The 25196-nt window shown below is 42.5% G+C and overlaps 2 protein-coding genes across 4 annotated transcripts in view; both read right to left on the minus strand.

The window, feature by feature from the left end:
- LOC137880976 (creatine kinase U-type, mitochondrial-like) overlaps positions 1-4424 on the minus strand; it is a 10245-nt gene extending 5821 nt beyond the window's left edge. Inside the window, exons 1-5 of the mRNA XM_068722605.1 lie at positions 4116-4424; positions 1808-2006; positions 720-815; positions 418-639; positions 1-69 (exon numbers count right to left, since the gene is read on the minus strand). The exon at positions 1-69 is cut by the window's left edge and continues 17 nt beyond it. Of these exons, the coding sequence (XP_068578706.1) occupies positions 1-69; positions 418-639; positions 720-815; positions 1808-2006; positions 4116-4261 (732 nt within the window). The 5' untranslated portion in view covers positions 4262-4424. The remainder of the gene's footprint in view (positions 70-417; positions 640-719; positions 816-1807; positions 2007-4115) is intronic.
- A 3614-nt stretch (positions 4425-8038) lies between these two features.
- On the minus strand, positions 8039-22053 carry ticrr (TopBP1-interacting, checkpoint, and replication regulator). Of its 3 annotated transcripts, none has more exons than XM_068723998.1 (21): positions 21029-22053; positions 20214-20451; positions 19562-19797; positions 17804-18038; positions 17454-17592; positions 17173-17300; positions 16723-16926; positions 16446-16591; positions 15648-15748; positions 15334-15427; positions 14966-15048; positions 14497-14727; positions 14215-14302; positions 13874-13952; positions 13310-13441; positions 13044-13134; positions 12861-12919; positions 12193-12470; positions 9870-11997; positions 9617-9742; positions 8039-8583 (listed from the first exon to the last, which is right to left on the minus strand). In XM_068723998.1, exons 1-21 carry the CDS (start codon positions 21689-21691, stop codon positions 8456-8458), a joined length of 5607 nt encoding a protein of 1868 aa, XP_068580099.1. In that variant the 5' UTR covers positions 21692-22053; the 3' UTR covers positions 8039-8455. The 3 variants fall into 3 exon arrangements, with proteins under 3 accessions (XP_068580099.1, XP_068580098.1, XP_068580100.1); XM_068723997.1 differs by having other exon boundaries at positions 9617-9745; XM_068723999.1 differs by having other exon boundaries at positions 8496-8583; positions 9617-9745; positions 9875-11997.
- Positions 22054-25196: the final 3143 nt, after the last annotated feature.

A 25196-nucleotide genomic window follows, 5' to 3' on the forward strand; every position in this document is an offset into this window, starting at 1 on the left:
GGGCCAATCGCGAGCCATGCCTGCGCACGTCAGGAGGGGGGACACCGGCTTGTCGAACAGGAAGTGGTCCTGTTTGTAAATTCAGAGAACAGACGTTTTACACTCACAGTGACAACAATGGCGGTATTGTCACATCAGGGAGACAGAAACAACGGTGTGAGAATCTGGTCAACCTCTCTCATTGGGCTCGACTCGACAGTTTAGTTGATCGTTATGAGTTTAGGGACGTGAAACAGTAAACTTCTCTGGTGTTATATTTCACTATATACCCATGTGTGGAACATTACCCAATATAGCTATGGATGTTTGCATGACCATAACCTCCGCCCTTCCAGGGAATTGATTCTTGTGAAATTCTAAAAGTCAGAAAAGTGAACCTCAACCACAGCGCCCCCCCCCCCCCCCCGCGTCACTCACATCGATGAGCTGTTGCTGCTCCTTGTCGGTCATCTGAGTGAGGCTGTAGTACTTCCCGTCCAGGTCGTCCTTCAGGCCGGCGAGGGCGTCCACCACCACCCGCTCCACCTCCCTGCGCTCCGCCCGGGTGCAGGCGGGCGGCAGGCTCAGCCCTCGGATGCTGCGGCCCGTTCTCACCCTGGACGACAGCACGTAGCGCGGGTCGAAGTTGCCCGAGTGGATCTGAAACAGAAAGCCACATTTACAAATATGTTGCGCGCATCACCGGCGTGAAGACGCTCCGTGTCGGCCGCGGGCATCACCTTGCTGGCATCCAGGTCGGTGGGGTGCTTCATGGTGCTGGGGTCGTAGCCGTTGTGCCGCTCTTTGATGACGGGGTCCAGCAGGTCTGAAAATACCTGAAGCAAATATTAAAACCCTTGTAAGCATTAATACATATTCCATACTAAAAGATGGATTTAAGATGTGACTTCTATCTCGCATCTGCAGGAGCATGGAGTGTTCTGGAGGTAGAGACCTACGGTCCAGTCTATGAATCGATCCGTTTCCGAGCAGCCTTATCACAACCCCCCCTTTTCTTAAACACTGTGTGGATCCGCACTTCCTGCTCTTCTTGTTTACTTACCAGCAGCAGTAAAAAAAAAAAAAAAAAACGCACCCATGTGACCAAAGACAAAAGAGCCGCCCGCACATGTTAAAAGGTGGATTCATTATAAATCACACATTTTAGAGACAATGTATGACAAACATTAGCTGGAATTAAAAAAAATGAAATATCAGCCAAAATGCCAACACCAAAACAGTAAAGTGTAAAGAATATTGTACATGGTCACGAACTGTTTTAATCAATAATGTAGAGATTGTGATGCAACCAGAGCAACTTTAACACTCCCACTGATCGGACACTGGAAGAAGGTCTACATATTTCTGCGGGCATTTAAAGAAAGTAGATTGATTAAAATGGAAATATAGTTAGACCCTCGCTATAGAGAGACACACAGAGACATCCCATAAGAGGCGTCCTATCTTAAAACACAGTTGTCGTACTCCTTCCTCTGAAACAGAGCAGGGAGGACGGGCGGCTGCATTCCTTTAGTCGTAGTAAAGCACATTTCTGATGACTGTTTTCGCCTAAAACTGACAGTAAGAGGAAGCTGGGTTGGGCAATTGAAAGGTTTTTTTTTCCGATACTAATACCACTTTGCAGTACTATGTATTTTTCTGCAGTTCAGACTTAATAACTTTGTAAACTCCAGCCGGTGGGGGGGGGGGGGGGGGGAGGCTGTGGTCAGCCATGACTCCTGTACAACACACACGGAGACACGCCAACGCCTTCTCTGTGTGTGTGTGTGTGTGTGTGTGTGTGTGTGTGTGTGTGTGTGTGTGTGACCTCGTATGACTCCTCGTCTCCGGCCACCATGCCCACGGTCTTGATGAAGGGGTGCCCCGGGTTGTCCACGCCCGTCTGGATGGCCAGGTCCAGCGTGTAGCCGTTGGGCGTGGCCTTGTCACACAGCTTGGCGTAGATGGCAGGCGTCAGGTGAGTGGCCATGCAGTTGTTGTGCTTGCGCAGGTCAGGGTACTCCGCGCTGCACAAATTACAAAAAGAGTCAAGATAACGTATTGCCGCATTGATCTTTGAGAGAGAGAGAGAGAGAGAGAGAGAGAGAGAGAGAGAGAGAGAGAGAGAGAGAGAAGGCTGTGTGGGTAGAGGTGAACCGCGGAGCTGTGACTTACTCACTCACTCACTCAAGGACGCTTTCCAAACGGCACGTACACAGTTCACTGGGGCTTCAACCTGTCCCTGTGGCTGTGGGACGCCCCCCCCCCCCCCGCTGCTCGATGCGTCTACTGGTTTTATTATAGGTGAGGATAACAGTGTGGTGAACTCTGGGACATTATGAATCCAAGCTCAATGAGATGTTTAAAAAAAAACAAACACCTTTCACTTAATGCTGACGCAGAAGAAAACCTTTAGATTCATGTTGAGGAATTAATGACTGACAAGCTAGAAACAAAAAAGGGAAACCTGCTGTCAGAGACGGGCTCTGGTCCAAACTATAACTTCTTCAGGCCAACAGCCGAATGAAATTGGATTCGGCGTGACAAAGACTCACATTGCAGAAGCAGCACAGACTGAGGAGCTTATGAGTTCCTGTTTCCTGCTGTCTGTCAAAAGATAAGGAAGGCTAAAGATTTAAACATTTGGAATTATACAAAAAACTGTGTTTATTAATTTCCTCCGAACAACAGAAGAAAACATTAACTGACGATGATTTCGGTGAACACAAGACACAAGTGACCTTCTCTTCCACTACAATGGGTGGAGAAGATGCTGCACGCTGTCTCTAGGGATGTTCTCTGTGTTTTTATTATTATCATAATAATATGTTAATAACGCCAGAAGAGCTCCCGGGGCCTACTTGTGCTTTTACAGTCTGACTCCCCAGCAGCACCACGAAGCGCACAGTTCTCTCTGTTAGCCTTATCTGCTCCCTTTACTCCACCTTTTAATGATTAACAGAAGAGATGGAGGCGTGTCCCGCTGGCAGGATGCAGTGTATGATCTTAGATTATGATTATGTTATTAATGTCAATAAGGCTGGATAAGAAGGAGGAAAAAAAAAAAGCCATCAACGGCCGCTGAAACACAACCGAGGTGACCTCAGACAAACGGAGAGCAAACCAACGCCAACGCCTCTACAGTACTCCAGTACTGTACTCCAGTATTGTACTCAAGTACACGTGTGAAGTACTTGACTACGTGACCAATATTTCCATGTGATGCTCCTTTACACTCTTTATACTCGTCAAACATATATCTTAAAACTACCCAACTATACCAGACTTCAACGTGTCACAGTTTTTCATTGTGCTACTTTTACTTTGAAGTATTTTAGTTAGTCGAGTAATGGATTACTTTTTGTGCCGCTATGCAACACTCTGGGCAGGGTTTTACGTTTGAGGAGCAGATGACGTTTTATTAGTCTTTATATATAATTATTTATATATATATATATATATATATATATATATATATATATATATATATATATATATATATATATATATATATATACGGCTTTGTAATGAGCGCGTGCAGATGAACACGTGCGCATCACACCTCCACAAACATGTTCCCATTCATCAGCATGTCCTCCTATGGGGCAAACCAACAGATATTACATATTACATAACATACACACACACATATATGATGTGTGTGTGTATTATAATAAGAGTCAGATATAAGATAATGCTACTTAACACGTCTACATGACGGCTGAGTGTTTCTGAATGTTAACTCTGTATTTCAGGAGCGTGTTGTGACTTCATTTCGGTTGACGGCGACACTCATTTAAAAACACATTTCACACCCAAAAAAAAAGCGTTATTACACGTCAATAACGGTCGCGTACAGTGTAAATTCATATAGGTGTTATTAAAGTCAGGGCTACCGTTACTTTGATGTTTATTAACACCCCGCCTATTTCTCTCCATCAGCGTTAAATTAACACTGGAGAACACAATTGCGCATATTTTGCGCAATTGTCCATATTTATGAGGACTTCTTAATGACCGTCTTGACATACAGTGTGTGAGTGTGTGTGTGTGTGTGTGTGTGTGTGTGTGTGTGTGTGTGTGTGTGTGTGTGTGTGTGTGTGTGTTTTAAAGCCATGTAACGGACGGAACGTTACCTGGCCGGGTAGCTCCTGCGCACGGGGTTTCCCGCGCTGACATGTTCCCGGTGGAGCAGGAGTCCAGCCGTTACTGAGCCACCCACGAACGTCAGGACACCGATTCTCCGTTTGGAGGACAGGATTCTCGAGAAGCTGCTCGCCATCTTTTTCTTGTTGTTCTGTATCGGTGATTCAAAAAAAAAAAGAAACCGTCTTATTTCCACGGTCGCAGGGAGGGAGTGACGGGGAGTGACAGGTGGATGGAGGAGTGATGAAGCGCCTCTGATGGAATGGGAACGGGGAGAACGGTTTAAACCGGAGCGACGTCAAGACGGACGGCGAAACACAGGACGACACCGGAAATAAGACCGTGGCTTCAAAATAAAAGGTTGAAAGAAAGACCGAAACGATTACACGTGTTGATGTACTTGTACTTTACCTGAGTATTTCCATCTAAGTTCGTCTACTTCATTCCATTTATTTGCCAGCTACAGTTACTAGAAACGTAAAGCTTCATATAATGTTCAGTTTCTCTGTTCTACTTTGTTGTCTTTAATATCTTTGTTTTGATATGTTTCGTGTTTATTTGTATATTCCATGTATGTACGTTGAGAGCAATGTATAAACCGGAGTCAAATTTGACCCGTTTGACTCATACATGGCCAATAAAGCTGATTCTGATTCTGATGATCATCTTATGAAGTATGAGACACTAATGTAGATTACCTTTGATCCACCATGAGCATCTGCAAGGTTAAGATATTTACACATGAATGCATCAGTGGAAAATACTCCAATAATATAATATATAATAGTGACAACAGCACTGTGTGTATGTACAGTGTTGAGCAGCAGATAACATGTTATTAGTCTTTATATATGCACTGCTTTGTATTGAGACGTGTAGCTGAACACGTATGAATCACCTCCCCAGCCTCTCTGACTCTTATTTATTCACAACAGCAAGGTATGTGTGTGTGTGTGTGTGTGTGTGTGTGTGTGTGTGTGTGTGTGTGTGTGTGTGTGTGTGTGTGTGTGTACAGTGTTCTGCCAAAATATGGCATCCTGAATCAAAATGCTTTTTACAGTGTATAATTCATATTTACATAACGTCCCTATCTTTTACAGTCTCTATTTATTATACAAAACCTGGTTATGCAACGACAGCAGCAGGTACAACTTATTTTCAATGTGAAGACACAGCACAGTTGAGCTGACTCATGTTTCATGCATGAGGCAGATATTAATTTACTCCACCAGCTCTGTCATCTATAGTGAAATGAAACTGAGTGGAGGATATTCTTTAAAGAATAGAACATACTATCTGTGTTAAAATCATAGAAGCAGGATACTTCAACTCACAACTGACAGGTGGAAAAAAAAGCACTATAGATTACAAGATGTCACGTTAAAGCAGCTATAATAATTGATCAACCGTTCAACCTTTCACTCCTTAACTCTTATTCATTATGCAGACAAAACGAAGCTCAAAACTAAACTCAAAGGGTAAAATTGCAGATGCAATCCAAAACAAACGCTCTAAAATCGTCAGTGATCTCTAAGGGGTTTTATTGTGAAATTACAGGAAGTCACGCATCTAAATTGTGTCTACCTTGACAGCGGTGGACAAACGCGTGATGGGAATGCTGAAGGACCTCAGTGCGTTATGTTAGGGCTGCAGCACCGGAGAGGTTTCACGCCACGCAGTCCTAAAACACACGATGCAGTCACTTATGGGTTCTTTTACTAAAATAACAGGGATTTAAATATTTTACATTAAAACTTATCTCAAGGTTAATTCAGTCATTCAGACCATAAATAAAAAAAATGCTGCAACTTCCTAATAGCGATGCGTCACAGCTGATGTGACTTTAATGATAAAGGTGCATTTCTCTAAAGGTAACACAACTTTTTAATTTCAGAAAACATCTCTTTTTTCTGATGATTCTTAATAATAAATAACTAAAAAAAATAATCGTATCGATGCAATAACTACAGATGTACAACAGATGTTGCCTCAAAAGAACTTTTAATTTGAATATTAATTTGGCAACAGTCAGCAATAAGACCTGTGCACATGCGCAGTTACAGACCTGCCCTCCTGACAGCGGCCCCTTCGGTCTCTTGTTTCCAGACAGAAGCCAAAGTGTTTCATACTCCTGAGCTCCTTCTGGAGGATCATTCAGTAATCTGTGGATTAGAGAGGAAATAGTGGGCATACAGTACTCGGATCAAAGTTCACGTGGCATTCCTGCAGTGCGTGGAATTAGTTCAACACTCACAAAGATGCATTTGAACAAATCAGGGACGCACTGATCAGCTGTTTGATGTGTGTAAGGCGACGTCTGGCTCGACCTAAACATCGCTTTCCTAACTTTTTTTAAACAAAATGTAACAAAGAAATACATAGATATGAACGTACTGAGTGGTTACTAAATAAAGAATCTGTGCACTAGCAAATTGGTAAAAAAAAAAGAAATCAGCAAAATTAACAAGAATTACAATTTAAGTGTAAACCTCTTTAATACATTTGGACAACATTTAAACAGGACTTAAAATCCCACTATATAATGTACAGAGCATATAAAATAGAACTAGATATAATAGATTGGACTTCCAGCTATTTCAGTCAGTATCGGCCCAATATCCGATATCGGTGCAACTCTACAACAAATGGAATTCTACTCGGATTTAAGAAAAAGGTGGAATAATTACTGTTACTGGAGAAAACCTGCTGTGGTGAATTTACTTCCCTATAAAATGAAGTCACCTGAACTGGACTGGCTTTGTTTTACATCATTGAAATAAAGTGGACTTTTACATTTTTTACATTGTTAAACATAAGTAACATTTCTATCGCTTAATTCAATCAAAATACAAAAATAAAACTAGTTTAGTAACAGAAAAACTACTTAAAACCTTTCCTACTTTTATATCACACAAACCACATTTGTGAAGCTAACTTTAACATATCAATTTAGACCAATTATGTGTAAACAGGGTGTGACAAGTGATTGAGAGTCAAATACACCGGAATCTGGGAGCTGATCTGATGAATATCCCTCAGAAGACAGGAACAGCTGGGACTTTGTCTCAAATGTCCATGCGAGGAGGACACCAGTGAGCCAGACCTCCAAGAAGCCTTGAGGAACCAACATCCGCACCGTGAACCTGGTGTTAGCAGCTTGGAAGCTCACGACAACAACGTTATTATACAGCAGTGATTCAACCGGCCCGTTTCTTAAGAGCACGGCTACTTCTGACGTGAACGACGGCTCTGTTGAGTTCTGACGTTCTATTGAAACACAGACGGTGAGCCAGGAGCCTGAAACCGAGGCAGCTGATAGAATTCAGCTTTCTTCATAATCTACATTCCTACTGTGACAAACTCAAAGGTCTTTTATTTAAAAAAAATAGACCCGTTTCATCCACTGGGTGGAACGGTTCTTCGGTGGCATCGTGTATGAAACGCAGCACACATAAGAGGCGTGTCACCTTTAATGACTTCCCAGCAAGCAACTGGTGCTTTGACACCAAGCTGATGTAACGATGACACATGATCTTCAACGGATTCCTGCCAGAGACAATAAGCAGTTCTGATGAAACACATCAAATCTAAGCCTATCAGACTGTAATCATGAAGCTTATCTGCAGCTATTCAAATATCTTTTCCTGTGCTCAACAGTCCTTAATGTACCGCCCTCTGTGCTTCATACCTCTGGAGAACTGACCCTTGAACAGGTGTGTGATTACGAGGGTTCCTTTTATTCGCAGGCAGCTGATAAAGTTGAATTATAAAAGTCACTCAGGAGAAAGTGTGTACAGTGAAAGGTTGTGGTTTGTGTTACTGTACCAAGTGAATCCTGATTAAAAAAAAAAACACACATTCTCAATAACTTAATTAAGAAAACTGATATTTATTTACATAAGACTTTGGCAACATAAGATATTTACAATCTGAATCCATCATTAGGCCCCTCCTTTCACTTAAAAGCAGGTTCATGACAAAAACAAACAAATAAATAAACATGAATAGTATCAACAAACTTTAGACTTGATTGTAAATGTGCTTATTACAACTTTTGAAAAAAAACAACGACGATGTAATATCACCATTTCCAACGTGTGAACTTCACAGAGAACGTGGCAAACTGTGAATGATAAAAACCATTAAATAGGGGAAAGTTTTAAACATCTCGGCAGAACCGCACAGCTTCTCATGTCGGTGCTCAACCCGACTGCAATCTTAAAACGTCATGATTAAAACAAAAAGGCCACCGGGTAGAAGGGAAACGCTCGGGACGTTCATTCGCGTGCGGAGCCTTTCAAGCGGACCCTTTTTCAGTCTTTTTCACGGTTCAGTGAAGCAGCCTCTTCCTGCTGTAGGTCTTCCCCGCGGATGAGCGTCTGATCGGCCGGCTGAAGGGGGAGCCGTCCGCTCCGTCCGCTCCGTCCACCTCCGCCCTCCTCCCCGATGACGCCTCATCTACAAAGAATCAGGAAGTGAAGAGGGTTGTCGGGTGACGGCAGGTTCGTCGTGTGGATCATATGTCGGGTTTACTTGAACAGAATACACTACATGGATAAGAGCATGTGGACAGTCGAACACTGAGACACTTTGTGAGACAATCCCAATATTCTCAAAAGAGAGGATGTCCAACTAATTTGTTATTTGGACTGTTTTGGTGAATCAAAACAAGACATTTGAAGTCGTCATGTTGGACGTCATGTGAGCGGCCATTTTTGATGTTTCATAGACTAAACGATTGTCGTTAAATTGAGAAAAATCATTAATGAATTTCTTTAGGGACAGTTTCACATTAATGTAAATGTGTTAGTTATCTATAGAAATATGTTTTGTCTGTATCTCTGGTTAGTGGATCAGGAAAACAACTGGTAGTTGCAGCCAATTAAGGATCTGGTCCATTAATGATTCATAATTTCATTATTTTCTCGTTTGAATAGATTTATCTATGAAATGACAAATAATAGTGAAAATTCTTGGTATAGTTTTCCAGAGCCCAAGATAATGTATTAAAATCACTTGTTTTATTCCACTAATCATCCAAACCCAAAGATACTCAGATTAATATCAGATCAGACGACAAAGAAATAAGATAGACGAGTTCATGATGAATTTTCTGTTGATCGACTAATATTAATCAATATTTGACTGTTGAGCATCTGATTTTAATTCACATTCTTCTGGGAGTTTCCTGTTCTTAACTTTAGAAAATAGATCTATATTGACATAAAGTATAGAAACTGATTATTTCCCAACTGATTATAATTGAATAAAGTACACAGCAGTACAGTAGACCTGCTTCCTTGCCACATTTACAAATATTAGACTGATATATAACATAATCAGAAAACATTAATGACAATAGTTGTAGTCTAATATTTCTATTTGGGAGATTCAAATCCTGCCTTTGTTATTGTAGACATGAGAGTATGTCTTTAATTCACTGGTGAAAATAAAACGATAACTGTAAAGACACACGCATTATGAATCTCACCGTTAAAAGTTGGCGTTCTCTTCCTGGAGGAGCTCGTTCTGCTCTTGAACAGCAGAGGAGAGTGAGTGAGGGCCAGAATCCCACTCGTCGTGACCGGCTTCCTCACCTTTGACCCGGGAGGAGTCACTACTGCCAAAACATATAATAAAATATATATATAATATAATATTTCAGTCACCTATCAACCAAACAACATGCATTCATCACACTAAACAATCAGAGTATAGAAGCTATTTAAAGACTCTCAGCTCACTTGACTTGACTTCTCCGGCCCAGAAGACGTCGTCTTCTTCTGCTCTCTGAGGATCCGTCTGCTGAGCCAGCTTCTCCGTCCAGTACGAGTCCTCCACTGAGGACAGAGGAGACGCGTCTGCTCCAGCTGGGGAGGACTGCTTGGAAGCCAGAGAAAACACCGCGGCTTTGCCGTTCGAAGGCTCGTCCGCGTCGTCCACGTCCTGCAGCCTGCTAACGCCGAGCTCGGCTTCCTCCAGCAACTCCGCCAGCAGCGGCTCCCCCCTCGGCCCGCGATCCTTGGCCCCGCCCACCCCGATCTGAGCCCTCCTCCTGCGCGGCCAGCTGCTGAAGTTGTCTGGCGTCGCCTTCCCTACGCTCTGAGGGGAAGGAGTCAGGGGAATGATGTCTGCGGTGGCCACCGGCGACATGGTTCCCGCGGGATGCCGCGTAGGGGTGTAAGACTGGCAGATGTAAGTTTGGACGCTTACACCTTTTCCAGGCGTGCTCTTGGCCGGGGTGACATGAGCACAGATAGACGGCGAGACGCATCCAGGATCTCTGTGCTTAGAGAACAAAGCCAAGGGGCTTTCCAGCTGAGACGGTTTTACGCAAACCAAAGGGCTCCGAGCTCCCGAATCGCCCGCATTCATGGAATCTGTGCGTTTGATTTTGAGCTTGGGAAGTCCTGATGTTTGCATTTCCAATTCCACTTGGTAAGTCAGAGGATTCGGAGTCGCCACGCCCTTTTGTCGACCCGGTCTTGCGAGGCCTCGAGGGGTTGAGAACCGAGGGGACTCGTTCCCGTAGCCCAGGCGAGCGGCAGCCTCCCTCTGCTGGCGGTCCGGGGTCTGCCGGAAGCCGTAGACCCGGCCGGGTGTGCCTTGCGTCGGCACGAGGGATTTAGGAGAGACTTCGTTCGGCAAAAAGTCTTCGCCGGACTTCGAGGGCTTCCGTGAAAAGCTTATGTTCATTTTGATACCTCCGCTAAACTGGGTATTTACAACCGCGGCATCCACGATGTCCATACCGTCGTCGTCCGTGGACGCGGAGTTAAAACACGAAGAGTCAAGCTGCTGCGAGTCTGTGGGGGAACTGGAGTCCGTTTCAGGGGTTTGGGAAGGTTCGGCTCGTACCGCGTCTTTTGCATCCGGCTGCGTGTTCTTTCCCACAACATTCTCACCAAACTGGGACGTGGAGGTTTCAGCACCTTGACCCGACCGTGTTCTTGTCAGGGACTTCGCTGGAGATTTTACTGAAGAGTCTGATCTTTCTGAAACACTACCGCATCCCGCTGGTGTCGGTACTGGCTTACACGGGGATGCAACGTCTGAACTTTTGCCTGGAGTTCGTCCCGAGCGAGTGATCATTTTGTGAGCGGGACTAGGGGTCTTGGGTTGCGTTCTAGTGAGAGGCGAGAGGTGGTGGGCTGGAGGTGGTGTGCAAGGCGGAGGAGGTATTTCCAGTAGACCGACAGCGTCACCCTTTTCAGGTGTTTTCATTCTGTTGTGGACTTTTTCAGATGACCCCTGATGATTTTCAAGTGTCAAAATAACATTGCCAGAAACCCTCACTAGGCTCACTTGACAAGTCTTTTCGGGGGTCTTGAAAATGTCTCTTTTAGTGTTTGTGCCTTTGGCGGGACTGCCGAGCTTGCTGGGTGTTTTCAACAGTCGAGGAGACGTGCGGGACGCGGTGCGAGGAGACTCCGGCACCTTGAAAGCAACGCTGTTCTCTGCCACTCGGCATTTGCGAGGGGATGGAGACCACGTGACGCTCTTCTTTGGAGTCTTAGAAATCGGGCTGTTAAGAAGAGCGGAGTGGCATTCGACCAAGGCCTTGACCGGAGTCCTGAGGATTCCCTTCAGCGGACTCCTCACAGGGCTCTCCTTGGTAGGCGTCTCTACCACGAGCGTCTGTCTGGCCGGAGATCTGAAAGGACCGCCTCTCAGAGCCGGACCAAGATCACGAGGGCTCCCCGCCACGGGGCTCTGTGCAACATGGAAAACACGCGTCCTCGATGGAGGGGGGGTTTTGGGGGACCTTGGGGTTCTGGAGGACCTTGGGGTTCGAGGGGTCTTGGGTGTTGTGATCTCATGCATGGCTCTCCCACGTTTGCCGGGTGACCTTGTTGGAGTTTTATTTGGACTCTGAAACAAAACAAAAAAATCCATTAAACCTGCAAAAACTTAATTTGTTTGACCACTTTTTATTATACTCCAACAGAAATAGAATGGATGACTTCACATAGTAATTAGACAAGCAGTGCTATACAACATTTACATGGAAATGTGTTTTTAAGACACATGTAGGAAAACAATATGAAAATGAAAAAGAGGACTTACCTCAAAGACACTGGAGGCTGTGGACAGCCGAGACCTGGTGAGCCTGGTTGCATAGGACCGGTCAGACGGACTACTGGAGGAGTCAGCAGCTCCAAACAGAAGACGCATGGGAGAGCGAACTGTTTTCACGTCGACCTCGCTGACTCTGCCGTCGCCGAGAGGAAGCTGCGACGCAGAGAGAGCCCGGTCCAGGTTGCGGGAGCGAGGTTGAGAACTCGAGTAGAAGACGTTGGAGTGTCTTCGAGCAAACGCCTTTATCCTCGGACTCCTTCTTAGGTCTGATGCAGAACCAAAAGCACAGAGAGACGTCCGTTAGTGAGCGAGTCATGGGCAAGGAAACGAAACAAAGGGAATGAACTCAAAATGTCAAGTGTTAAACAAGCAATCATTTATTTTGAAGTGAAATTAAGTCAGTTGCTGAAAAGATAACAAGTAATGTGAGCCATTTTATTTCAAGGCAAATTAGATTCAGTTTCTGTTCATGTAGATTTTAAAATAAATATACTTTAATAAGACTTCTGCTGTGTTTAAATCTTGGATTCATTTCTAAAGACTACAGATACTTCTGTTGTGTACTTAAACACAAGACAAAGCCGGAGTGTCATTCTTACATTCATGTGAATGTATTGTGTGATAAAAACAACAAAAGACTGATGTCAGTCAAATACCGTCTGCAGGCTTTACTGGTGACTCTTCCACAATGCACTCCTCAGACGGGACAGAGCTCCTGAAAACAAAAACACAACAATTAGCATCTTCAGATAAGATTTGGGTCATAAAATACATATTATTACTTAGGAAATTAAGTAATTATATGTATCAATCAATAAATCTCAATGAGGCAAACATACCGTCCTCTTTTCTGTCTGTACAGGAGGCGACTGGACACCTGCCTGTGGTGAGGAGTTTCACACACTTTCTTTGTCAGAAGTTTGTGCCTCTCTGAAAAGCAAGAATTTGAAAACCATTAACAGGATGTTTGGAGGGAATAAACTTCAGTCTAACAGGCAACAAGGTTAAATGGCTAAATACTGAAAGTAAAAGCTTCTCTGCGCCTGCAGATAAAAAAAAAAGGTCAGCCTTTCTTCCAGCGGACTTGCAATAATGAAACGTCTACCTTCAGATTCAAGAGCTCGCTTGCGCTTCAAGCCTTCCACCGCGGACACAGACTGGCTCCTTGGCAGCTTGGCTTTCTTTGAGGGGGAAACGATCTCTTCGTTGAACAGGTTTCTTCTCACCTTCGTCACCTCTGTGGACGATCACAACACGGTCCGTATTTAAGACTCTCAACCCGGCATTACTAAATGTCTACGCTGATACTGTTCAAAATCTGCCTTTAGACTATAAAACAGTCTCCCCAGGTCAGCTTGAAGGGAGGATGGGAAGAGTTTAGAGTTTGCTTTTTTGCTCAATTCAGCTTAAATTCAGTCGCAGCCACGCCCTCTTCAACGGTCCGTCAGAAGTAACGATGTATTATTACAACATACTGAGAAAACTAACGGACAACACAGGAGTCTAGTATTCTGTGGACTTGGTTTGACTTTTCTGACGACGTTTTAGACACAATTTGAAGCAAATTAATTCAAGCTGGACGTTCAAATGTTTTATTCAAAAGAGAAGACTGAGGGTTGAGTAAACATGGCGCTGGTTGTGTTTAAGTTAGTGTTAAAGTAGAACATACCTTGTGTTTCTTGTTTCTGAGGTTTAGGTTGTGGTTCTGCAACAGGATTCTCCAACGCAGCAAAGACCTTTGATTTGGACTAAAGCGAAACACAATAAATCAGGTAAAGAAATATGGATTAGCTAAAATAACATGTCATCTCAGGTCGGTTATTTGGGTGATGGTCTTCACACACAGGACAACTTGGTAAGCATTTGAGAAATGAGACGATCAGCAACACATTTACACGTCTACACACCTTTGGATGAGGTGTTATTACTACTGTTAATACTACTAGAGCAAAGTTTTACAATCATCCAACAGAAATATCAGCACCGACTCATTATCCGGGGTCATCTTACAGCTCTTGTAGTCTTTTTGGGGATCTCTATTTGGCGAAGACTCTGTGATGATTCAGTCATGCTGCGGTGACGAGTCAGCATCCCACTCCTAAAAAAAAAACACACAACAAGAGCAAAGAACCCTTAACACTCGGACAAAATACACATCTCATGGATCTATTCCAGGGAAATTGAAAGAACAATAATCATCCGTCTGCTCCTAGTTTTGTATTTATGCTTTGATCTCAGTTCTTTCCACAACAACACGAGTGTCATTCCAGCAAACGTCCAGCCTCCCCTCACCTCCTCTTGCCGGCGGAGCGACTTCGCAGGTCCTGCAGACGATCGCCGCCATCTGAAAGCGCGCTGCGCGTGGACAGAGGTGGCGAGGAGGCCGACGGAGAAACGCTGTCCTTGGCCACCGACTCGTCGCTGAAGAAGTCGGAAGGCAGAACGGCCACCAGAGCCTCGGGGAGCTGCGTGCCCAGACTGTGGTAGATGTCGGCGAGCAGTCTGGGGACGGCGGTCAGGAAGCTGCCGTGACACAGAGACACAAAAGGAACAACTATAGATGACAAAGCTCACTTAAAATCACTGGTTCCTGTTACAAATCAATGCTGTGATGCATTATTATATTACTTTGTTTCCAAACAAATCAGCGATACATTCCATACATTTATTATTATCAAGAACACCACGCATTTATTCTTCTTTTTACTGATCTGGGTACAAACTAAAGGAATCCCATCCCTGCAGCCCCTCACACACGTACCCTGGGAGGACTTCATCTCCCAGGAACCTCGCGAGGCAAACTGGGTCTTTAGTTAAGGAGATAATCCTGAGCATTTCAGCCACCTGGGGAACAGAAGAGGTGAGAATTTACTTTAACGATAAACTTTGCTGGTCACAATGTTTTCAGGATGTTAATAAAAATACATTAAATGTGGGAATATTTCAAAACCATCGGATTTCTGATATTTTGTGACGTTGACGTAGGCAATCAATGAAATAAATGATTCAGTTTATGAACAATAATAAGCCAAATCCTGACAGAGGAGCACCTGTTATTCATCAGTGTAGCATACAATAGAATGACAGTGCTACACGACATACTTCAGACTCAAAAGGCGAGCGTCTTACCTCCTCTGCCATCTGATCAACATCCAGTGAGTCGGACTGCTCCGTGGAGAACAGTCTGCACAAGTCCAACCTCAGCAGCGCCTGAAGCTTGCACCTAGAGGACACAAACCTGCGTTACCGACACATAAATACAACTCACTTGACCGCGGAATAGAACCGTGATTTATGAAGGAGGATGAGCAGAAACAGACGGGCGCATTTCACACCTCGGAGAGAGCCGGTATGACCACAGACGGGTGTTTAAGTGGCTCTAAAAGCAAAGAGAACACACACACACACACACACACACACACGCAAAGGTGTAAAGCACTCACTCTCTGACTTTGCTATCGACGTCGGCAGCCGAGCCATAGAGCTGCCGGACTGATTTGCCGGACTTGAGGAGGTGCTGCTGGACAAACAGGGAGGTCTTTACCTGCAAAGAAGGGATAACATTAGATATGCATATATAACATTGGACTTATATGCTTAAAGCTTTCATTATTCTTGACTAGAAAAGTGCATTTTACACAGAGCTTTCCATAAGCGACGGCTAAACAGCTGACTACTCGTTTAAGTCCAGCCGGCTACCTTATTATATTAATTTTTGATAAAAAAAAAAAAGATGTCTTTCATTAAGAAGTTGCGTCTGCTATATGCATACATTTTACAACCACTAGCCTCTGCTTCAAAACAACGCAAGCGTGTTAAAACCTGTCTGCATCAGTCCCTTTGTTAGTCCACAACTTGACGATTGTGCAGTAAGCATTAAAAAGGCTGCTCCATTTTCCATATACACCACATAGATGTTTATGAATGAATGAATTATCCTTATCTACATCGCCCTATGTCATTTGAAACCAATACACAGGCCACCAGCCCACTGTACGGCTCATTTTCTGTAACCAGTGTAGCATTGAAGCATGGCAGAATGTGTGAGGATGAAGCATTAAGTTGTCAAAGTTTACTCTGGTTCTGTCCTTCGTATAATTACTAATCCACTGCACAATGCATGACTGTACACAATTGTGCAGCACAAGCATCTATCGGTTCATCCAGAGTAAGATAACATGAACCAGTCTGCTGTAACGATCAGGTCCTGATCTTGAAGAGCATGTAAAGCTGTGTCTCACCTGCGGGTTTGATTCTGTCACCAGGAAGGTTTGCACAGCGGACAGGAGCTGGTGGACACCGGTGAGGAGGGACGAGTCTCTCTCCGCCATCGTCTTCTCATAACTGCACTTCAGATGGGACAGCAGCTCTGCCTCACTAGAGAAACCTGGGCGACACGGGAGACGATACATTAGATGAGTGACTTTATCAAAACGTTGACTTTTGACACTGTAGGAAATATGTTTATCCACTTTAACAGGGAGGTAGTTTGAGGATTGTTTTCACAGAGACACTCACTGACGGCGGTGGTTCCTCCAGACTTGTTCCGGTCACTTGACCGTCTCTTCCCCGGTCTCTCTGGCCCTCTGCACTCGGCACCAAGCTGCTCCGCCTCGGCCTGGTTCTTTTGGGCTTTGACATTCAGCCGCGCCACATTCAGCATCTGCAATGAGCGGCTCATTGTCTTCATCTTCTGTTTCACCGGTGTGCGCTGGGCGCCACCTGTAGATCAAGGGTGGGAAATGATCGGATCAACATTTTGTCCCTCATGATAAAATCTTCATAAGAACATACTGGAAACTAAACAATTTTCACCCCCATTTTCTCACAATTTAAACACTTTCATTACACTTAAAAGGATAATTGGTAAGTCCCAATATTGTAAATGTAACTTTAATACTTTTATAAATTTCTCAACCTTTGTAGAATTCCTGGAATATGCATAAAAATTGAGCCGGGCTTTCTCACGTTTCTTGCCCCTCTTGGCATCTGCTCCCCGGGATGTTTGATACAATTCAGCCAGACCAGTGATCAGCTCCTGCTGTAGGACAGACAGCTCCTCCTCCTCTCTCTGCTCTGGCACTGCATCCAGCAACCTGTTCAGCAAAGTAAGTAAAACAACAGGACCAGCCGTCACTTTTTGTGCCAAGAGTTGCGTTTAAAACTTAATAGAAATTCTTGCGTCAAAAGTGCGAAGTACAAATTCTACACAAAAAAAAAAAAAAAAAAAAAAAAAGTTTAAATCTTACCTCATTGACTCCATTAAATGGGAACTCACTCCTGACTGGTCTGACTGAGGGAACCAACTCTCCAACACGCCGGTTGTCAGCGGGCAATGGCTGACTTCCTGCTGAGCCCACTCAGGAACCGGATGATCCTTTGGTTGGTCTGAGCAATAAAAAAAAAAAACAGCAATCAACAGCGAGCAATACAACCTACATTGTAAATAAAAAATATACTGTAACCATCAAAACACATTTAAAAGTTTTGATGTCCCTAATATTTGCAATGTCAATGAGGCATGTACATAGATTAGGAACTTCAAAGATATCCGTTTGATGTTTTGGAACCTAAATATTATATATTATTCCATCCTCACCATCAACAGTGTCCTCGTCCTCCTCCATGATGTCATACACTACTCCCAGAACACTGCTCACAATATCTGGCAGTTCAGCCGAGGTTTCTGCGGTGGCCGGTGTAATGATGTCAGCGGTCAGGAACTGGTCGTGCCGAGTGACTTCAGACTGGAGGACGGTGAGCAGAGCTGTGGAGTGCGACATGGGCGAGAGGACGGCCGAGCACAGCAGGCCGCTGTCATTCACCTCAGAAAGCTGGGAGAACAAGCACAAGGCGGGTTTATTTTTCTTTATTTACTTTATTTTTAACTTTATTTTTATTTTTCTTTATTATACTTAATTTTTTAAAATTGTATTTTATTTATTTTACTTTATTTTACTTCTTTTACTTTACTTCTTTAATTTTTTTTTACTTTATTTTATTTTACTTTATATTTTATTTACTTTACTTTTTTACTTTATTTTATTTACTTTAAATTTTATTTTACTTTATTTAAATTTTTTACTTTACTTTATTTTTTTACTCTATTTTTTTTAATTTACTTTTTATTTGACTTTATTTTTTCTACTTTATTTTTTAATTATTTTTTTTTTACTTTATATTTTATTTACTTTACTTTTTTTACTTTATTTTATTTACTTTAAATTTTATTTTACTTTATTTTTTACTTTACTTTATTTTTGTTACTTTATTTTTTTTAATTTTATTTTACTTTATGTTTTTTTTAACTTTTTTTACTTTACTTTATTTGTAATTTTATTTGACTTTATCTTTTATTTACTTTACTTTTTTAAATTTTATTTTACTTTAATTTATATTTACTTTACTTTTTACATTATTTTATTTACTTTACTTTTTTTAACTTTATTTTATTTACTTTACTTTTTTTAATTTTATTTTTACTTTATTTTGTATTTACTTTATTTTTTTTACTTTACTTTTTTTTACTTTATTTCATTTAAATTTTATTTTTACTTTATTTTATTTGACTTTATTTGACTTTAATTTGTATTTACTTTACTTTTTACTTTATTTTATTTACTTTACTTTTTTTTAACTTTATTTTATTTACTTTACTTTTTTAAATTTTATTTTTACTTTATTTTTACTTTACTTGACTTTATTTTTACTTTATTTTATTTGACTTAATTTTTTGCAATTTTATTTGACTTTATTTTTTATTTACTTTACTTTTTTACTTTACTTTTTTGTAATTTTATTTGACTTTATTTTTTTTAATTTATTTGACTTTATTTTTTATTTACTTTACTTTTTGAATACTTTATTTTATTTACTTTACTTTTTTTTGGTATACTTTATATTATTTTACCGCAGCCTGTGCTCCTTGAGCAACATTGCTGCCTTAAAACATACCATTAACTCAAAACAAAGAGATTTATTGACAATTATTTTCGTGAAAAAATCCCGAAATATACAAACACAAACACACACAGCAATTTTGGAAATTCTTGTAAACGTAGCTGCTAGCTAAGACAACCAGCCCATCCTCCCTCTACCAGCGGTACCTGCAGGTAGTCAATAACATCACCAGAGGGAGGACGACAGAGAAATGACTGATACTGACTGATGTCTGTCTTCTTCATTCTTTTCGACTTTACTCAGGAGTAGATTTTATTAACATTTTAGATTCGTTTCCATTGAAATATGAATGACTTTATATAGGGACTTTACTGTTGTAGACATAACTGTTGCTGGTCTAGAAACAACATTTAGCCTATTTATATTTAAAATATGCATTGTTGTTTGGATGTCTCACCATGTGCAGAGCATGAGAAGACAGCTCCATCAGGAGATGCTGGAAGGCAGCAGCTGCTCCCTGGTCATTGCTGCTGGAGCACTGTAGCACCCATGACTCTGTGGATGTCTGTGTGAGTGACGAGTCGTCCCAGTCCCGCAGCACTCCCTTTAGACACACTTCCACCGACTCTGGGAGGAGCCTCTGTCTGCGAGACACTGGCTCAACCGTGATGCCACAGCTCTGTGACATGTCACCTGGTGAAGAATAACACAACACACTTAAATTATGCTCATTCTCAACTTCATGTTTAATGTGCTCGATGTCCTTTTGCGTCTCATATCAATTCTGCTGCTGTTTGGTTCATATTTAGCTATCTTTATGATATTGATTTGTTTCTTTTAAACATGGTTATGAAGCCTCTTGGCTCTGTTTTCACATAATCTGCATATGCATTTGTTTTGCACACTGTGTTTCATCAAGGGAGATGAATATTTTAAAATAAACAAACTTAAAATAACAAGACAATGAGGATGTAAAGTATAAAGTCTTACAATGATCTTGTGTCTGTATTAAAACTATAGATCACATTAATAATCTTAACAGCTGCACTGTTTCAGGCGTGTTTGAGTGAGAACAGGTGGTGATAAGAGTTCACTTCCATGCTACCAACCTTGCTCCCAGCGCAGAACACCGCCTATGGCAGGAAAAGCCAAGCGGTGCTGCCTTTCAGAAGACAGCAGGTATTCAATGCTGGACTTGAAAGCAAAAGCCTCCCTCCTGAAGCCTGCGTCTGGATTCTGACTGGAGCAGAGGTTCAGCATTGCTACCACGGGGATCACTCTGCCGCCCAGCTGAGCTAGGACCTCAGACAGCTTGTCAAAGCTGAGGTGATCCTCACCACTCATGACCTGCAAGAAGGCAAAATATCAACGTTGTTAAAGTCAGTGGAAATTGCACTTTGCTTTAACAGCCTCTTTGCATTGGTGCTATTCCATAATTCACAATGAATGATTAAACAGCTCGGAGTACAAAGTCATTTTAGGTTAATGCCTTGATCATGCAAGTTTTAAAATATCTGCAAATCTGTTTCCTCATTTGGTGTTTTGATGATATCGTCGCTGCCAAACAGGTCACTGAAAAATCTCCCATAGGTGCTTAATAGAGTTGAGATTTGACGACAATAAAGGCCAAAGGATATACTTAAATTGACACTGATCTCCATCTCAAAAAGCATGATACACAGTAGCCCAACTGTTGATACACAAGCTTCTATGGCTGCATTAGCCACATAAAGGCAGTGAGTGACACTTACCTGCTTTACTACCACAACTAAGTTACACAAAATAGTATTGGAAAGCAGAGCTATTTAAATAGGAAGTATTTGTTTACTTAGTTATATATGTTGTGATTTCAGATTTGGTTAAAATTGTCCAGGTGCATTATTGTAATATTTTCGACTGCTACAGTACTCTGTGCTGTACTCACCTGAACATGTGATCTACTGTCAATCCAGTGCAGCACTACCTGTCGCTGAATCAGCATGTCGTGAAGCACCCTGGGTAATATGTGCTCTGTCACATCTGTCGGCAGGTCACGGTTTCCCAGAGAAAGATAGTCCACAAGTTGTGTCCTGGAACGTGGACACTCCGACACAACAAACACCACATTCCTCCCGTTGTTTGAAACATCCTCCTCCTGTGAAACGCTGGGCTTTCCAGCTTGGCTCGACTTCCGCGGCCTCAGGGACAGTTTAGTGGGAGATGTGATGTCTGGTCTGTCCCACTGGAAGTCCAGCAGGGTCTCTTTGAGTGCATTTTGAACGGAGGCAGAATGATTGTGTTGCTGCTTCTGCTGCTGGGACGGGCACGGTTTATCCTTCAGGTCAAACTTGGCTTCAAACTCTATTTCAAAGTCTTCAAAAGTTTTGTGGCGAAGCTCCTTGAAGTCCGAACCCCTTGATAGGAGGCTCGCATTGCGGCCAGTCCTGGATTGAAAGAATTTATAGCCCCAGCGAACTTTGTCAAATCCATACTTGTAGCCGAAATGCAGTAGGGTTTGTAATATTCCTCGTTTCAGGAGATGGTTGTTGACTTCCAGTTGATCTCCGTAATCCACATCGATAACAAAAACCAAGTTGTGTAGAGCCATAACGTCAACTACGCTGTCCCAGAGACCTTAACTCAACGATAAGCCATGAACACAGGTCAGCCTTGCTCCAATGTATTCAGGTCCGCTGTTATATCACTGTCTGTGGGCACAGGGACGCCATTCACAGCTGCCAACTAAGGACACTTCATGTTTCTTGCTATCCTGCTAACGCCAGCTAGCTAGCTAGCATAGCTACCAAAACTCAAGTTTACGTGATTACAAACTAGCTTCGACTAGTGTAACATAGGTATAGCGCTCACCGTTTTGTGAAATAACGCCTGACGTAGAAAAGAAACACGCCCAATTATTTAGATATCAAAACTGGTTAACGTGTCCATATTTCGTTAAATCCCAACCTAAACTCTTCCATATTCGCCATTTTCTCGGTGCCGTTTGTCCTTAACCGTTCGCGCTCCTTGAACGGGAGCCCGCCCCCTCACTGTGATTGGTTACATCCTGCAACAACAACAACCTCATTGGTCCGAAATGAAGCGTCAGCTGTCCGGCGATTCGCCCTAAATCCCTTGTTAACTTTCTATTGGGTAAATGCACCGTCAATCAAATCTGTACAAATAGAAACACTGACAGGCACCGCTTGCATTTAACTTTTAAAAAGTAACGTTGCTTCTTGGTAATGAATTATGTAGAGTTAAAAGTACCCTACATACATGGATGGATTTACACTTTTTAATGCTCAAAGTAAATATTTGAACGTTTTGTATTTATTATAAAACGACATCACAGCTTGGACCATGGATTATCATATTTTAGGACTAGGAAAGTCAAGGCAAACTAAAATGAGCCTATGTATCTGAGGGCAACACGATAAGATAAGATATAACCTTATGTATGCCAAAGGGAAATTGTTGTGCAGCAGTTGCAATAAAGTAGGAAAGAATAAAGACTTCAAAAATATATTAATAAATGTGCAATATCCACTTCGTTTCAGCTGCTTGATCTGTGTTTCGACAAAATAAAAGTGGGCAATGGCATCAGTTCTTTTTTTCTTGTGCTGGTTCACAGATGATTATTCACTTGCTCTGGTGTGCTAAGCAAAGCAGGGAGAATGAGAGCTTTGGCATCCTCAACCATTCTCTCTCATCGCCTAAAATGGAAAAAGAAAACTCTCATTCAGAGCAACATTTGTCTTTGATCTGTAGGATTGGGTCTTCTCATTGGATTTTGAATGTTCCCTCAAGTTTTAAGTAAAGTAGGATGCTCTGACCGCAGACCAGAAAAAAATCCCATGCAATGGTGTCCTCAGTGTGTCGTTGGCCTATTTCAATTCAATGACTACACATATGTGAGTATATATTAAACTGTATATGACATTTTGAGAGTATATCATAAGAATGTATGCAAGATAATAAACCATAATAAAAGCTATGATGTAGACCCTTGACACTGGGTTCATCGTCTCAAAGTACATGGACCCAGCATCTCTGTTTTTCAGATCATTTGTGAACGGGGTAAGTGAACGGGGTAAGTGTAGTATCTTCCTGCCTCTCCCCCCGGGCTGGATGGCAAACCCAGAAAAAGAAAGATTTAAAGAAAATAGAACACCAGGAGAGGAGGTATGTGGGTCACCTTCTGTTTTACATCCGTTATCACCTCTTTTCTACAGCACCAGGGGGAGATGAAGAGCTTTGAAATAGAGAGAGAGAGAGAGACGATAGGAGCATGTTGAATGTTCTAGACTCTGCTTTCGGTGTCCCACCAGACACCAGGATATAGGTCGGGGAAGCATTTAGGACACTTATGAATGCACAAATATTGTCAATTACATATTACACTGCCGCTATATCCCAGGGGGAGGGGAGGGGGGTGTTGCAGTGGGGATACAGTCTGTATCAGTTCGACAAGGGAGTGTGCCGCCTGCAACCGATCCGGGCTCTCAGGGCTCCATGGTGGGATCTCCCTTCAGTGCTAAAACAACTCAAGCGCTCCATGAACCCATAGTGGAGCCCCGACCTTAAGTTCATGTCTCACAAAACAGCTTTCTTCTTTGGCTATATGTTCTGCCAAGAGAGTGTTACATCTGTGAGAGAGGAATGTTTGAGCAGGAAGGCTGATAACACAGGCGTGTCTCACTGGCTAAATCCCCTCATTTTCTTTTTGCACAGAGTGGTAAAACATCAGACGGTCGAGACCAATGCAATTCAACTCGATTCTGGCTCAGCCACGGGGAGAAGTGGGCCTGCTAACCTTGTGTCTAGTGAGGGCACAAAGGACTATATATATATATATATATATATATATATATATATATATATATATATATAAAACACACACTAAGTCTCCGAGGTGCTCACACTCTCAAGTTATTTGTTTGTTTTAAGTAATAGGAAGTTGGGACTTCCCGTGACCAAACTGTGTTTATCCCATTGGATTGTTGACACTGTCTCTGGGGCCTATTTTAGGCAGAACCTCCCAGTCCCAGGTAACCTGGTATCTTACTCCACCTGAGGTGTAGCCACTTCCTGGGCCACTTTAAAAAAAAGGGGGTCCCTCTTTCACAAATCTGTGCAGCAGCGTGGCATCCACCGTACCATTGGGTTCTGCTGTCCTGCTCTCAGCTGATGAGCGAGGACGCAAGGGTGTGGTGTCCTCCGTTCAAGTCATCCAAGACACATCCACAGCTATTAGGGTGAGTTGTGAGACAGAACAAACACACAACAGAACCAACAGGCTGCTCACCATAATGTCCTCCAGACTGTGTGTGGAATCACTGAGCAGATGCTCTCCGTTTGGCGGAGAGGACGCTTGTTCCAAGGCAACTATGGTATTAGATATTATTCATGCGGACATGAATGAAAGTGCACGTCAGCCTTGTCATGATGTAAATTAAGTCTTCTTTGCGTCACCGATGTGGGAAACACTTCAGTTCGGTGCAACCTGAAAAGCTTTTCTGACCTTACTGAACCTAAAGAAGTGTCTCTGTCCCCACACAGTGTCTCTGTCCCCACACAGTGTCTCTGTCCCCACACAGCGGTCTCCTGGCTTGTGTTTGTATTACAAACAAGGCAGAGATCTGGCTTGTTTTGACAACAGTCTCCGCTTGTTTTGGGGACATTTTGAAATAATGTGTCACTTTCCAAATTGTTGAAATCTGATGCCAAATAAAATATAAATGTTAGACACATAATATAATATATCATAATAAGAATAATGAGAGCAGGAGCAAGCCAGACAAAATAAAATGAGCAAGATCCCCTTTTGTTAATTTTTCACGTGACCAGGATATCTTTTTCACATAAAAACAGGGAACGTTCGGTGTTTGTTTTATGCTCCGGTGACCTTTCTTACATGCGTCGTCTGTCTGTATCTCGAAGCCCGGTTTAACAGATCGGCCTGTGATTCATAATAAAAACAATCACCCACACACACACACACACACACACTGTTTTGATCTTAAACAAAGTCTGGGAAGGTAATACATCTCTGTGAGGGATTATGATGTCTATGTAATGACAGTTATTATGTTCCTCTTTCACCTTTAACACAC

This window comes from Cebidichthys violaceus, unplaced genomic scaffold (assembly GCF_023349555.1).
Source record: "Cebidichthys violaceus isolate CVI_PGR_0920_01 unplaced genomic scaffold, fCebVio1.0.p SCAF_3, whole genome shotgun sequence".
Lineage (NCBI taxonomy): Eukaryota > Metazoa > Chordata > Actinopteri > Perciformes > Stichaeidae > Cebidichthys > Cebidichthys violaceus.

Excerpts from the sequence above, each read along its gene's own strand:
- ticrr (XM_068723997.1), bottom strand. The coding sequence starts at position 21,691 with ATGGCTCTACACAACTTGGTTTTTGTTATCGATGTGGATTACGGAGAT. Across the intron at positions 19,798-20,213 it reads TGTTCTGCGCTGGGAGCAAG|GTGACATGTCACAGAGCTGT; the intron begins GTTGGTAGCATG and ends ATTCTTCACCAG. Across the intron at positions 13,135-13,309 it reads GCGAGCTCTTGAATCTGAAG|AGAGGCACAAACTTCTGACA; the intron begins GTAGACGTTTCA and ends CTTGCTTTTCAG.